Consider the following 17128-nt stretch of genomic DNA (forward strand, 5'->3'; position numbering starts at 1 on the left):
ACATGGCCGTTACAGGGCGTCGTGGGGCAGCGCTGGGTACAGCCATGGCAGGGCATAGTGGAGCTCCGCTTTGTACGGCTGTTACAGGGGATCGTGGGGCAGCGCCGGATACGGCCGTTGCAGGGAGTAGTGGAGCAGGGGGCCGCGGAGTGCCTCAGAGGAACAGTCTGTTGTTGTCGAGAGATTGTCGACTCGGGGTCGGATTGCTGGATCAAGGGGCAGCCGACTCGGGGTCGGGCTGCGGAGCCGAAGATATCCGACCCGAGGTCGGATTGCTGGATCAAGGGGCAGCCGACTCGGGGTCGGGCTGCGGAGCCGAAGATATCCGACCCGAGGTCGGATTGCTGGATCAAGGGGCAGCCGTAGTCTTCCTGGGCGCGCGTGCCGGTCACGTGGGGCATGGTGGCTAAGTTCCCCCGTAACATTTTTATATATCTATTTTTAAATAAGTATATAAATTATTCTTCTGCTATATAGTTATATCATAGTTCAAAACATTATTCACAGATATTTATGCTATGATCGCTTTATGCCCATGACAGGGCTAGTGTTTGTAATCGACATATATTCATATTCATATTCATATGCCAACTTTATATTCATTGGCGCAGCCAGTATTAGTAGGAATGTTAGCTTCGGATGTCGATTTTTTCAATTCAAAAGATCATGCATAGCTATCGAAGAGTCTTTAAAAAATTTATATCTTTTTCTTAGAATATATATAAATAGATAAAAAAACTAAATGACACCGGCTGATTTATATTTTATAGCAAAGATATTTTCATTAAATCATTTATGGAACTATTTTTTATAATAAGCACAATTTTCATAACATGTATGCTGATTCATAATTTTAAGAAAAGCATGTTATTTATATGAGCAAATTTTATAAACGGAAGACATGATCATTTAAAAGATAATAAGGAGTGCAAGATTTACTTACAAGTTTGAAAACTAGTAAAGAGTACGAGGCTTACTTACCGTTTTAGGCCGTCAAACTTCACTAGACAATTCAGTTAATTCTAAAAAATATTAAAAACGAGATTAATTTCTATTTGAATTAAAATAATAATAAAAAGAGACGATTGTTAATATCCACATTAGAACCTAAATTAATGCATGAGTTATGATTCCCTGAAGAACATCAAATAATCTCCTGACCAATCCAAGATCAGGCTATCAAATTACTAAGCCAGAACCTAAATTTAGTATCCAGCTACATAATTCTAATTTGAGGACAAGTAAACTCCTACCAACATGGCGTAGTCATGATCACGTGCCCCAACCTCAGATGCCCCTTCGCTCACGAGTCCGCGTTCAGTGCAATGCACAAAATTTAATCAGCCAAGCTGGTTCCCACAAATCAATGGTGGATGATTCAATAGGACAAACATCGTACGTACGGATACATGACCATTACGGTGGATTCGTAATCCGTTGTACGCCGTTTAACCTGGTCGCACCAATGTAACCCCATCCATCATAAGGATAAGCTTGTCTGAAAGCATCTCGACCGTCAAATAAGTGAATCTTCTGAATCGGACGGCAAATGTCGGTCCATCTTCGCTTAGAGAAAGGGCCGTTAGGCTTCGAGTTCCTCCGCAGCTCCGTTCGCCTCAGAGGAGCCAGCGGCCGGCCAAATTCTCCCCACCCTTCCCTCTCTGTCGTCTTCTTCTCATATTTTCTCGGAGAAAAATTCCAGCGAGAGGCAATTTTATTCCCGGGATAGAGGAGAACAAGAGAGTGTAAGAGGAAACGAGAGAGAGCTCATGGCTTCCCTACTTGCCTCCTCGAAGCTTCTCTCCACCCTGTCTCCTCCTCCCTCTACTTCTCCGTCGTCTCTCCTCTTCTCCCCTTCTTCACCCTCTCTTCCGTCTCACTTCCTCTCGTTTCCACTCCGGAGGAGCAGCAGATGCCGTTTGAGGGTAGTTCGGGCCCAGGATCCTGACGCCGTGGCCGGGGGCGGCGACTCCAAGCCCCCCAATGGAAATCTGGTATCCCTCATTCCCCTTGGTAGCCTTCTGGATCAATTTTTGTTTCGATTTTGCACTTTGGATTGATATGTCTTCTCTGGTGAGGTGAATGTGATGAGATCAGTTGCTTTTGCTTCTTTGATTAGATGGGTTTGAAATGGTTTTGGACTTTCTCGTCTTGTTTGCTTTTTGGACCTCAGAATTCAGTAGTGCAAAGTCTCCGACTTTTGAAATGGTAAAGGGATGATATCAAGCGACAAAGGTTTAGGCTTGGAAAGGAGAAATTTGGGTTAGGTTAATCTCAGAGCACTTTCTTATTGTACTGTTGGTGCGAAAGTTCTGATTTTTCCTCACATGATAATTTGCGACGATCGTTAAATCTTGCTAGTTAAAATTTTCTTCCTTGCGGTGCTTACTCAGAGAATCCTCTTTTTTTCTTTTGGGAACACTCGAAGTCGTACATTTTCCTAATTTCTCTATAAGATTTTTTATTATTATGTATCATGTGATATTTGGATAAGCTGACCTGTATCATCTGTTAATTTTCTGACGTGTCCAGTCCCATTCCAAGATCTTGCCAATTGTCATAGTTGCAGATGCGAAGGGTTTCATAAGCATGATGCAACAACTGTGGTAGTTTTCAGACATTAATGGACAAGAGAGCTAATTGTTATAAATAGAGTGTGATTTGGTAAATTTCTCAAAATGGGCCACTTCTTTTATTATCTGTCAAAAGTTGCACCTCTTTTACATCTCATTCTGGTTAATCATATTTAAAGGAGTAACTTATGCCACATGCATCAAAGCAGCATAGCATTCACATGTTTTGCTTCTAAGTTTTAGGATGATAGTCTTCTAGTTCATGTACCTTGCCAGCTTTTGATACTTCCTTATTCTTGTATTCATGATGAACTGTTGGTAGAATCTATCATGAGAAAAGTTGGTGATACAGTATATCAATTTCTATCTCCTGCTCCCTTTCCCTCCGAACTCCTGTGATCTAGTCTGCTTTAGTTCTTTTTATCTAGAACATGATATGGCTTCTGCTTAGTTTTTTGTATTGTTCATTGGATATTGTGCTGTTTATGCCCTGAGTTGCTTATGTGCTATTGCGAGGGTAATTATATTTGAGAGTAATTACTAAGATGGATAATATGCATTCTCAAATGAAAGCTTGCTTAAGTCTGATTTTCAATGTTCTCAGCCCAAGAGCAGGAGGGACATTCTATTGGAATATGTAAGAAATGTTCAACCGGAGTTTATGGAGTTATTTCTAAAAAGGGCACCACAACAGGTAAGGTGCCATCTCATATATTTTGATTTGTCTGAATATTGCAGCTTTTCTTTAGATTTGAATGGAACCCATTTCAGATTCATGTTCAAGCTTGTCCTAAGAAATCAAATTATTATGTGGTTTCTATGCATATAAATACACTGCTTTATACTAGCATAATTGAATAGAAACTCAAGCTTTTCTCGACCCTGGTGTTTTTATGTCTTCTTTTTCCTCTTGGAGGTTGTTGAAGCCATGCGCCAAACGGTGACAAATATGATTGGAACGCTCCCTCCTCAATTTTTTGCAGTAACGGTTACCACAGTATGTTATTCTAATCATTAGGTTTTTAATTCTGCTATATCTCTTTTCCTTGGTAACGGGAAATATGATTAGTTTGGGGTCTGTGACATGCCCATTTTTTGATAGCTTTGTGCAATCATTTCTTTGGCATTAATATTATTAATGTGAACATAATGTGCTTCATATGGAATCAGGTAGCTGAAAATCTGGCACAACTTATGTATAGTGTCATGATGACTGGCTACATGTTTAGGAATGCACAGAACCGTTTGGAACTGCAGCAAAGTTTAGAGCAGATCGCTCTTCCAGATCCGACAGATAAGAAGGTACGCCAAAAGTTATGCATTAACATCATATTTTGTAAAAAAATGGCGAGGAAGTTTTTGATGCTTCCGTGCATGTCTCTTGCTAATATCCACATTAGAAGAAACTTATGTTAGATAGCTATATGTTATTAACCTTTTAATGGGAAACTCTATTCTATAAGGATTTTTTTCTCTTCTTTTTTTTTCCCCCTGGAGATGATGTAAATGTTAGTCCTATCTTGTGACATTAAATTGCAACTCAGGATACCTGACTTTGAAAATACTGGTGCTTTCTTGATAATAACTGATGTGATTTCGTGAGAAAGATTTCTTTGCTAACCAAGTGAATTTCTGTGCCTTGTGGAGGCCAAACATCATTTTTGATCAAGTAGGTCATAAACAAGTCAGCATGTCAGTGCAGGACCCCTTAGGGTTGGTTGGCCTGCATTTCATGGGAGGACCATAGAGATATGATTGTTTAGGGTGTAGCTAGCTGGGGTTTTTAGCGAGTAGCTATTAGAAAAGGGAACACAAAGAATAAGGGCTTAATTGAAAAGTCTGTTGGAGATTTTTGACCAGTGTGGTAAATATTGAGCGCAGAAATTTTTAGAGTGTAGCGAAACACCAAGAGAGGAATAAATATAGATCTTAGAATAAATAAATTGATCTATTAATTAAATAGATCATAATAGATAGATGCAGAATTGGCTGACAGAAATCTGATATAAAATTAAGCAACATCAATGGTCAACAATGAACAGAGAATAATAAAGTATAAATAGAAGAGGGAGAAGAAAAATTACTAAGAAAGATAGGGGAGAAGAAGAGAGAGAGAGAGAGAGAGAGAGAGAGAGAGAGAGAGAGAGAGAGAGAGAAGAGGAGACGTGCAAACCTTGGCCAAAAGGGTTTCTTTGCTCTTTCGTAGAATTCAGCATACCATATATATATATTTTTGAAAGCACTTCTTGCCTCTTTATAAACTCTACCAACCCTCTAAAAAAGTTCCTAGTTTGAGTCATCTAGGACTCTTACAAATGCAGAAAGAAAAATCCTCTTGAAATCCCACTAACTACCAACCTACTTGACTCTTACTGGGACTCCTAAAAGATCACGGTGACCATAATGCATACTGTACATGCTACAGCGATGTGAACTATTTAAAACACATCAATTAATAAAATATATAATTCAGAGACAAATAATTTCTTTACCAAATAAAACAAAAAGACTCTTGGACTATTTACCTTCTTTGACTATCTATGGACCTAAAAGATGCTCCTGCATCATACGCTTCTGCTACTTAGATCTTGTCCTCGAGATCTTCATGATGTCACTCTGAAACTTGATTTACCATTTAATCTCAAGATCTGATGATGAAGGGCTACTTAGAATTTTCTTGCAATCACACTATTGATTGGTCAGTTTGATGGCTATTCATTGACAATCAACAAGCTTTATAGTATACATTTAATGGTTCATTGAATCCAGCCAAGTGATGCGGAACAGATCTTCATTTTGCTTGATCTCTTTCATTGCATTGAAGACTGTGACTTCATCTCACCTCGAGTGCTCTCCGTGTGCATTGTTGTTACTTTGATGTTCTAACTTTCAAATGCTAGATGACCCAACGAGTATAAGGTTCCCAATTGGTAGATCTTCAATTGTAGCTTGTTTACATGATGGAACTTCACTCACATGCCCTTCACGTAATGTAGCCTTCAACTGGAGGCTCTTCATGCAACTCAACTTCGCCTTGAGCTAAAAAGATTGGCTTTGAAACCTGATGCTTGCAAGCTTGAGATGAACTAGAACTGCTACATGATCTAATATCTAGAGATGGTGCAATTGCTTTCAAAGGTATGTTTATTGACACTAGATCACTCTTGACAAGTGTCAAATCAGCATGCATTTGCTCGAAAACTTTCTTCTCATACTTGATATATTGATAAAAGGCATCAATCCTGAAACCTAACTCTTTATTTGATAACATGATGAAAGGCTAGGAAGAAAAGGAGGGGATGCAAATTAATGCAGGACCATTTAGGGTTGGCCTGTTCTGTGTGAGAGGATCATAGAGATTGGATAGTTTAGGGTGTGAAGCAATTTTATTGCTCGCTGTCTGAAGTCCTGAGAATTGGACAGCAAATAATAGAACTAAATTTATCGGCAAATGGTAGTGCAAAAAGTTCTGTCTAGGGTTTTTGAGTGAGGAGCTAGTAGGAAAAAGGAATAGAACGAATGCAGTTCTTAACTGAAGTATCTGGTGTATATTTTGGACCAGATTATAGTAAATATTTGTTAGAGATTTTTCGAGTGCAGCAAAACACCAAGAGAGGAATCAATATTTTTCTTGGAATAAATAGATTGATATATTGATTAAATAAATCATAATATGGAGATGCAAAATTTGTTCACAGAACTCTGATATAAACTTAAGCAACATCAACAATCAATGATGAATAGAACAAAGAATAATAAAGTATAGATAGAAGAGGAAGAAAAGAAAATAATAAGAAAGATAGGGGAGAAGAAGTACGAGAGAAAGAGATAGAAGAGGAGACAGCCAAACTTTGGCCAATAGGGCTTCTTTATTCTTTCACAGAATTCAGCATACCGTATTTTTTTCAGTAGCCCTTCTGGACTCTTTATACACTCTACCAGCCTCTAAAAAACTTTGAGTCATCTAGGGCCTCTTCCAAATTCAGAAAGAAAGATTCCCTTGAAATCCCACCGAGTACCAACCTATTTGACTCTTGCCAGGACTCCTAAATGATCACGGTTACTGTAGCACAAACTCTTCACACAACAGAGCGTGAGTTGTAACTCTTAGTTACTTTCCTACCTAAAACACATCATAAAATACATAATCGGACCCAAACAATTTCCATATCAGTGCCAAGTTTTGGTTTAATGAAAATGAGATATTGGAAGCTCTTTGTTTTTCAAACTATTCTTTAACTAATTTAAATGCACGTGTCATGGCGCTAAGGTCTCAAATAGACAAACTTATGCTAGCGAGTATGAAATCATTATATTGTTGATAAAAAAAAAAAAAAACGTGTGAAGCCCTAGTGTGCTTTTTTGTCATTGAAAATGGAGATTTTTTGATCCATGGAATTTTAGATAAATTGGAAATTATACATATACTAATATTATACAGTTCCTTCCAGCAGCCTTGGCATGCTAATCTGCATATTAAAAAGAAAACCCCCTTTATCAGTACCACAAAAGATTTAGCCATAGAGATGTAGTATATCTTTGTTTAATTTCTGCAATGTTGTATTGCTTACCTGTTTGATGATGTTTCTATTTTTGCTGCATTACATAAATAAACAATTTTCCTTCATGCTGTTTTTAGTCTCAATATTGGAATTCTTATAATATGCCCCCTTTTTACCATTGTAGGATGTACCTGATTATGCGCCTGGCACACAGAAAAAGGTGACTGGAGAGGTTATCAGGTGGAATGAGGCTACCGGCCTTGAGAAAATGGATGCAGTGAAATACATAGAAATGCTTGAAGCAGAAATTGAGGAACTGAACCGCCAAGTTGCAAGGAGATCTCCAAATGGACAGAATGAACTTTTGGATTATTTGAAATCTTTAGAACCTCAGAATTTGAAGGTATTAAAAATTTTTACAGGATCATGTGATTTTTTAATTTCTGCACATCTTTCTCTAGTACCCTACTATACGTAGTATTTAAAGTTGCTCTTTATCATTTTTATCAAATTTTTGTTCTATGAATTGCCTTCTTCATGATTTTGTTACAGCTAGCAACCATCTAAACAATTTCTGCATAAGTATGAAACGATATATTGTATTCACCTCAAAATATCTATCGAATCCGATCCCTAAAATTTCTGTTTGTTAATTTAAGAGAAGTGGATTAATTCTATCTAATATCAAAGGAGAGAAGCACATTTCTTGTGCTTCATGCCCGTTAGACATTTCTTCAATGAAGACAACTAAAGCTCTTCACCTTCATGATATTAAAGTTTGTCCTGAGTATGACCAAAGCAATGGCAAAGGGTCAGGTCACTATTAGCAACTTCTAGTAAATTAGGGCCACAAATTTTGCTACACAATCTCAGCCTATTCTTTTTCCCACCTTAAACTGATGTTGATTGAAAGGATCTTAACATGGTTCGCCGAACGATGCCAAACTGGCTGGTTTGGGGCCTATCGAATTGGACAGGTTGGGGACTGGCATTGTTCATCCATTTGATTCGAGATGGGGCCTAGGTTTCGCTTAAATCATGAGCCTCCCTTCTCTCTTTCCCTCCCCCTCCTTCCCTCCTTCCCTCTCTCTCTTTAGCTTGCTCCAAGGGTTAGGCTAGGGTTTCCCTTGGCCCTCCCCTTTCTTCCCTCCCTCCCTCTCTCTCTCTCTCTCTCTCTTACTCCGAGGGTTAGGGTTTCGCTCTAAACCTCCCCCTTCCTCCCTCTCTCCCCCCGTCTCTCTCTTCCTCTCGCCTTTTTTCTTTCCGCCACCACCTCCGGCTCTCCCTATTTTGGTACACCCTAGAACGGCACAGTACAAATCTATGCCATGCTGAACCAGTCACTGTCCGATACATCCTCCGAAACCGGTTTGGTGAACCTTGGATCATAGGCTTCAACGATGGCCTTACTTTTCATTGTTTCTTTATAAAATCTAAGCATACTTTTCTAGGATTTCCTTCTGACAAGTCACTCCAACCCAACAAGTTCCCAGAAAAGAGCCATACTCATTACACTTGAAAAGATTATGTTCACCTTGTCCCTAAAGTTGACCCTTTTCGAGGAAGTTTCTTGGCACTATCTCTGGCTTGTTAGCTATAGCCACCATATTTCTAGAAGAGAGGCATAACGTATGTGGGCATTCCCGAAGTGCCGTCATCAACAGTTACTCGAGTGTAGACAAATAATTTCCTTGCTACATTGCTAGTGTATTAGTAAATATCCTTGTGATGTTATGCAGTCTTGTTCTCTTAGGACTCCTAAGTCCTAAGTTCGAGGGAGCCTAAGCTTTCTCACAGAAAAAACTGTTAACCTCACATCTCACATCCATGACAACCTGTTCCTTCAACAAACCTTGGAGCATGTGCATTCACCCAATTAATACCTTTCCTGTTTAATTTCAGCTAGCAATCAGTAGTCCATTTATAACATCCAAGAGAGCTTATATTACTAAGGCTATGTTCATCCATCCTTTTAAAGGAACAGTTGTGTGATTAGCGTATTTGAGATTACATGCTGACTTAAGGCCTTCCACGATCCTTTTTTTAATGGAATTCATGACCCTAATTAACTTCATGGCCTTTGAGTGCTCTAAATGTAAATATATTGAAGATTTTAAGTCTGAGTATACAACAAAGGGATAATATTTCTCCTTGTTCGAACCCTTTACCAAAACCAAAAGTGAACCTTAAATGATCGTTGTGATGAAGATTGTTTTCTTATTTATAGAGTTCTGTTAACTGGTTTCTTGAATCAATAGGTGATGACTATGGATTTTGGATTAGAGATGTTGTTGTCAATCACTAGCAGAATAAGTGAGTTTGGGAAATTGGTTTTGAAATTAAACATAAAATATAAAGGCTTATTACCTACGCTTACTGCTATATGTCGAAACTAGTTCGGCATGCACCCTGATTAGTGCAAGCTAATATTGTGGACATGGTCATAATGCTGTTCACTTGAAAAACTGCAGGAGGTAATAAACTCGCTGATTGGCAGAACATCTTTATTATGAAATAGTATAATTCTTGTGTTCCCCGCCTGGAAGTGCTGCTAGTTACTACCATGCAACATGTGGTTGCATTTTGGGTGGTTACTGGTTTGGAAAGGTGGTGCAACTGTCCTTTCAATATGGAGAAAGGGTAGCCTGGCTCTGGTGACAAGGTTGTTTAGTTATAATTTTAGGTGGTTCTACTTTCTCCATATGGTGCTGTCTAATGTACATTGCTACTGAAATTGTAGACTGAAAGCAGTTGAAATTTGGCTCATTGGAGAAGGAAAAAGAAATTATTTTTACAAAAGCATTGACATCGAGGATTACATTTTTCATTTATGTTAGATAGGAGGAAGACAATTTGAAGTCCACTTTTAAATCTAATTGCTAAGTATATGGTGGTGTAGTTATCGGTAGAACTATTTAATCTGAAGGACTTGATACCATTGTAACCCAAAAAGGATTTGTCAGCACAATTTTCTACAAGTTCTCAGAACAAAAAGTTGAGGTTTTCAAAACCACATTTCAGTGTCCATATATTTGAAAAAATGGTGGGATTTGAGCTGTGGGTTCTTCAAACTGCAGTTCAGCAATGTCACTGAAGTGTGCACAAGCAGCTGCACCCTTGGGCCTATTGAAATTAGGCTATACTTTAGCTACAGATGAAACTTTCTAGGATGCTTTGGTGCTACTTGACTTAAAATCCTTTTCTACATATTTGGTATGTGGATAGCATGGCTGCTTACCTTCTGTCATTTGTCAGAAATACTTCTTTATTATCCTCAGTTATAGACATTTCCTATAAGATGCAGAAAAATATATATTTGGCATGATTTTTGATTATTTCTCTTCGTACATGTTCTTTAATGTTTGCAGGAACATGTTCTTTGGAAATTAGGAATTAGCTTATTAAGATAAATAAACTGCATAAATTGAATTATAACTTCAATATTATATGGACGGTGGTTTAAAAACTGTAATACTGTTTTATCTCTATATGTACTTCCACACTGCTTCTATACGATAACTAAACCTTATGATAAATGGATGCAGGAACTGACAAGTAGTGCTGGAGAGGATGTTATTTTTGCTATGAACACCTTTATAAAGCGCCTTTTGGTAGTTTCAGATCCTGCAAAAATGAAGGTCAAACTCGAACTTTCACTCTTGCTTTCATGTTCGTTTAATGGCCATAATTAATTATGAATATGATTTCTCAAAAATTAAATGTATACGAGAGGATTGCGGATATTAACTTTGAAGACTGGAAGTTTCATTAATGGTTAATAATGTTACTTATGACAAATTAAGTTGCTGATAAAATTCAAATTATTTTAATCACCTACTCTTCTCTGAAGGTGTGGAATTCGGTTTTTTATTTTAGGTAAATAATTTCTGTATTATTTCTCTATTAGGTCCAAGACTGTAAGGTTATCGCATCTTCACGTTATAGTTGTTTGTCTTCAAATTTATCATTGAAAAGCATGAAGATTTGATCAATGTTCGAAAGGTAGTTATACCAGCAATTTCTCAACCTTGAAGTCTTGGTTCCAAATCCCAACCTCAACCAAATATTACATTTCTATGCCATTAATTCCCAAAAATATAGATGTCCATGCTTTAAGTATCAAATTATTTGTCATCCTGATCAATGTAAAGCTCTATCAAGAATTGAAATTCTACAACTCTGATGTCTAAGATAAGTGCAAACTGGTAATTGTCGAAAAACCAGAAAAAAGTATTTCAGGTGATGTCAACATCATGCATGAATGTGAACGGTATTGCTTAAATACATCATCAATCAAGAGGTGGGTTCCAACAAGCCTCCTATTTTACTCAGAATATCATTCATCACTTAATGTTGAATTTTAGATATCATGCCCAATAGTATGTCTATTAATTTCATAATAGTTATCTGGTAACTTGTTTTTTTTAATCTCTCAATTTTTTCTTTTGTAGTACTGACAATGAATAAAATAATCAGAAATTTCTTTAAATATGGCCTTTTCCTTTTTGAGTTATATTAGATTATGAACTTTACCTACTGTCCTCTTCTGCAGACCTACTTGTGGAACCTCAGTATCTTTATTCTGTTTATCCTCATAGTTCGGCAACAATTGAAAAATTGTCTTTGGGGAATCCTTTTGACGATATTATTAAGTTAATGATCGATAGATTGGGTTCAACATCTTTACTGGGAATTGTCAATCGTAGTTTTGATACACAGTCCTTTGGAATTTGAGGACAGCTGGTATCTGAGGCATGATGGCTAGCTACCTCTCTAGGATTTTTCAGGTTGGAGATAAGAAAGAACACTGTTGGTGTGTGCATGATGCATGTGATTTTTGTATAGAAAAGATAAGTCTTGTGACAAGGAAACAAATTTCTTGATCAACATTGTATACATGGAAGTTAAGCAACATTATTATGTGCCTAATAAGATGTGAGAAAACACCAGTTGTTTCTTAATATATAATAAGATGAAACCTCAAGTTCATTCAGTTATTTTACTAATTAGAAGCATGAAGTAATATATCTTCTTTTTTTATGCTTGTTGCAAACATTAATTACAGGTTGAGTATCATTCTGTAGCAGGTCTAAAACTGTGCATCTTGTAATATCTAATGGCAGGTGCTTTTGTATATCCTTCCTTCATATGGTCCTTGGTTGTGTGGGGTAAGCTGGGCTCTGGAAATAATATTAGTTCCCTGACGCTTTCTAACCAGAGATTAAGGATGGCAAATGAAACCAATCCTTGACTTATTAAATTATTTAATTCCTCTGTGTAATATTTTCTATTGTTTGTTCTCTCTTTCTCACGACTTTTGTGACATAAGGTTTACCTAGTCTTCATGACATTGATAGATGTTTGTCTTATGAAAAAAGACATTGTTAAAATTTCACGTCACATGAAATGTGGTCAAGATAGTAACGTATTATGAATTGTTAATAGGTTACTAGGAGGAATTGCAGCAACTGTGGTTCAAAAAAAAGTAAGGGCCAATGAGTTCTAGTAGATGAAAAGAAAAATGCATCAGGATGTGGACATGTTTTAATTTGCTTTAATCCACACCATCAAGGAAACATTTTTTCCGGTTGTTTGAGATGTAGCTGATAATAGTTGGCATGATATGCATTAATTATCAGTCTGCATTGTTAGGAACTGCTTTCCTCTGATAGTTTCTTACCATTTGATTTTGTTTTTTGGCAAAGCATGGACATGGTTCCTGCACTCTGATATTGCAATTTGCTTGAATTTCCATTCTCTTTTTTCATTTTCATGCAGTAATTTTTTAGATGCTATTTGTATGTATCTCTGGCTTCGACTGAATTTATTGATAGAAAAATTATTTCCTTGATCGGGCATTTTCAGCTGAAACTGGCTAAGTTTTGGTATTAGCTGAAAATGCTTAGTTTTTTGATCAGTTGAAGTAACATAAATTCCATTAGACAAATGAACCCCAGAGGTTAACTTAAGTTGTTTGTGCTCAATTGTTCTTTAACCATGTTCTAGGTTTTTTTTTTTATAATTATCTTTGGAAACAGAACTCATCACATATGGGCTGGCTGAAATCACTGCCCCATATCAACATCTTGTTCATCATGCTGTTCAAAGTTATCATTTCTATTTTTTCTTCTTCTTTCTACTGTTGAGCCTGATTCATCTCATGCTTATCGTTTCACATACTCAGACCACCGTCACGGAAACAAGTGCTCCTGAACTTGCCAATCTGCTTTACTGGTTAATGGTGGTTGGCTATAGCATTCGCAATATTGAAGTGCGCTTTGACATGGAAAGAGTGCTGGGCACTACTCCTAAGCTTGCTGAGCTACCACCGGGGGAGAACGTCTGAAGACATAGCAGCAGTTAATTCTAATTAAAGTGAGAGTAAATGGCTGTGAGAATTGCCATGCTAGTGTACCTTAATCCATTGAGCATCCAGTTTATGTACATGCTCAGCAGCCACACAGCCTATTGGCGTCCTAAAGGCTCCATTGCAGAAGAGAAACTGTCTCTGTTCTTACATTAGTAGTAGAAGAGGAAATTAAATTGTGCCCATGTATTTTTTTTATAATATATATAAGAATGCAAGTTTCAAAGATTTTTTAGGTTTTACTTGATTGATTTATACTGCTGGTTTGGTTGAGCGGATTGGCGTGAGTTGGCCTTGTCAAAATGTGGCGTATGATCAAAAAAAAATAAGGAAATGAAAAGAAAAGGATAAATAACAAAACGGCATACTTTGTCTAGTTCTATCTCTGATATTAGCAAAGCTATCACTTGAAATGGACTACAATCCATAGGCATGCATATGTTCTCTGCAACCTTGGTGTGACGAAAGGAAAAGGAAGTTCTCGTCGACTTCTCTGGTGAGTGTATTCTGCCAGGCCCTGCCATCGTGGGTTCTCCAATATTTCTTATCAGCCTTCTCCTTAGCAAATCAAATGAAGATTAAAAAGCAAGGAAGCCTATTAATGCAGTAGCGGGGTCCTGCATCAAACAGTGTTAAGTTAATACAAAGAGACGATCACAAATTCTAATCATCTACCGAATGAAGGCATCCTGTCTTGAAGCTAATGAATGCAGGCATCATGATGATAACTAAGAGAACTTCAACCTTGGGGATTGTAAGATATGGAGCAAACATACAGGAGCTTCAGAAGCTTGGACTGATTGGAGGGGAGGCATCAAAGGAAAATACTCCATCCCAGGCTTAAACTATCTCAGCGAGACTGCAGAACAATATTTGGGGAGATATCACAATCCAAGTCTCTTCCAGCCAGCTAGTCTGCAGGAAAATTAGCTTCTCTAAACACATGATTAGCAGCGAAGAAGTCTAAAGAAGCCCAGGTTTTCAATTTGCTCCATCTTTTTCTGTCCCTTTCTTTTTTTTCATCATTTTTTTTGAGAAAAAGAAAAGGATATCCTTTCTTTGATTGGAAGGCCAGATGAGTTGAATTGCATATTGCTGAGTAGCTAAAGGTGAGATATTAGAGGAAACTGAACCTGCGACTATAATAAAAATATGGGTTCAGGTTCCTCTAATTCTCACATTCAGCTTCAACACCCAGTCATTGGTTGAGCAGTTGAAAGTGAAAAATTGGAGGAAACCAAACCAATTGTCGCTGCAAGTGGTTTGATCTCCTCCAATTCTCTCGCATTCAAAACTCAACATCAGTCTTACCTATAGAAGAAACTACTAATTGGGTTGGTAGGGAAATCGTTTGAGCCATTGAAGATGAGATGTTGGAGGAAACTGAGCCCTCCTAATGTATGCTTGAAGGATTCAGTTTCCTACAACTCTCAACTTCAGAACCCAAAGCAGACATGCGGAAACAGCAAAAGAGCTGTTACTTATAAAGACGTCTCCTTGGTCCAACCAAGAGACATTCAAATGTTGTGATAGTCCTTTTATTCTTCCACTATAGAAAGAGTTCAGATACAGTCACCACAGTGTGATTGTGGTCTTTCCCTTTCACCGGGACTTTGGGGCAGTAAGAATCCATGATTTTTCATGCAAACAAGAGGATTAGTTTACCAGGTAGGGATAAATTTACATGGTTACGGTAGTACCATGTTAGCATTCTTTCGACATGAAGACTAGCAGTTGTAGCAAATATTTTTCTTCATGCTCCATGGCTAGTGGGTTCCGGCTAGCCCTCTATAGACATGTTTCAAACTTAGACAACTTTCTTAGAGGTGGGTGAGAGGATGCCAACACGTTTATTAGTGATGCTCAAGGAGGATTTATATCATGCAAGGTATGCCGCCTTCGTATTGGCTCCGTATTGGTGCTATTCTATTATTGTATCAGTCTATTTGGTATGGAGGCTGATTTGGCGTACCAAGTATCGGTATATCTCCCATACTATATATTGGCATCGAGCCGGTACAGTATGGTGTACTATGATATCATGCATTTACCTTGATTCGTGGATGAAGTTTTACTAAAACAATCCATGGCCGCAAGCATTGTTCTATATGTAGAACTTATATCAATTGGATCTGAAAACAATTCCGAAAGGAGCTCCTCATATAAAAATTGACATGAATTTGAGAAAAGTTGCTTAAGTAGGTGGCAGTCATCGAACTAAGTATATATGGTGATGATCTACGCATCTTGTATTTGTTCAAAGGAAAACTCCAGGCAGGATTTTGGTCCAATATAATGCTACGAAATTTGAAGGCAAATTAGAAGGAGGTGTAGTTCGCATGGTACTAGGTGAACTTGCAAACCGAACTAACAAGACCTCAAGTTGATTTGGCTTGGGTTTTAGTTCAAATTTGTCCCTTTCCAACCTCTTTTGAGAAAAGAGGCTGGACTGTTTTGGTTCTGCATCAAGGGTTTGAGCAATTCAATTTAACCAAAACTAAACACATCCAGATAAGTATATTTCATAATGTGATACATATATAAGGATATAATCTCATGGTTTATGAATATCATATACTCATGGATTATGTTTTTTTTTTTGAAAGTGTTGGATCTTTCCACATTTCTGATATGTTAAATCTAAAATTCATAGTTTGTCCGTTGGATTACATTATTGTTTGATATTGTCTAATGGGTTATTTATCGGTTAACATCATTCACTTTTCTTTGATAAAAGATTTTCATTGTTCACTACTCAGTGGATTTTCCTGAACAGAATCAGTTAATTATCATAATAATTTTTCCTTTTAATATTTGAGTTACTCAAGAATCGACTTAATGACCTAATTCCTTTGGTTCGTTCATTTTGGTTTCATCATAAATTGATTCACCAATTCCTTCCTACAGTCAAAAAAGATCTCATTTCACTACCAAAAACCGCTATGCAGAATCTGTGTGTGTGTGAGAGAGAGAGAACCAGGGCAAGATGATGCTCCCTTGAAGTAAGGGTGAGGGTGGGATTGAATCCAAATCACCAGTACCGAATATAATTGTATAGGTTAAGTATTTGGTCTAATCATAATAACCAAGGACTAATAACGTGATTATTAGTACAATAAATAATAATTAGTAAAGACATGCCTTTGAACTATATTAGCTTTTCTACTTAAATATCATAGTCATTTACAGTGTTTTTCATGATAAACATCAAAGGTCAATCCTTACAGATTCATGGACTTTTCATTCCCCACTTGATAGCCCCACCAAGATAGGGTCACTATGTCAAATTGGTCAACTCTCGGCATAAGGCTTATATTTCTAAAGGTGTAATTAAGATCCAATGCTTTGTTTGTCTATCATTTTATATTTTATCTATGTTGACCAGAGACTTCATTCCCGCCCTTTAAATTCAAAGGCCATCTTTTATCTAGCCCTTGATTATTCTATACAAATTAAAATGCAAATTTGAGCAAAATATGCATAAATATACAGAAAAAAAAGTAGCTTAAATATGCATAGGATTTAACATCTCTCCTATTGCAATGAGAATTTTAAGATAGGACTCCACCCTTCTTTTGACTCTATATTTTTGTAACAGTTTACATTTGATATTTTAGATTTTTTTTTGTTTTTACAACTACATGTATTCCACATGCCGAGCAATCATAGTAAAATATTAGTGCAAG

General features: G+C 37.2%; 1 protein-coding gene across 1 annotated transcript; it reads left to right on the forward strand.

The window, feature by feature from the left end:
* Positions 1–1592: 1592 nt before the first annotated feature.
* On the forward strand, positions 1593–13684 carry LOC103701083. Its single transcript, XM_008783040.3, has 7 exons — positions 1593–1994; positions 3178–3267; positions 3490–3570; positions 3744–3875; positions 7260–7478; positions 10621–10713; positions 13260–13684. Exons 1-7 carry the CDS (start codon positions 1770–1772, stop codon positions 13419–13421), a joined length of 1002 nt encoding a protein of 333 aa, XP_008781262.1. The 5' UTR covers positions 1593–1769; the 3' UTR covers positions 13422–13684.
* The last annotated feature ends 3444 nt before the right edge of the window (positions 13685–17128 follow it).

The sequence above is a fragment of the Phoenix dactylifera genome, chromosome 17, assembly GCF_009389715.1.
Source record: "Phoenix dactylifera cultivar Barhee BC4 chromosome 17, palm_55x_up_171113_PBpolish2nd_filt_p, whole genome shotgun sequence".
In the NCBI taxonomy this organism is placed as follows: Eukaryota; Viridiplantae; Streptophyta; class Magnoliopsida; order Arecales; family Arecaceae; genus Phoenix; species Phoenix dactylifera.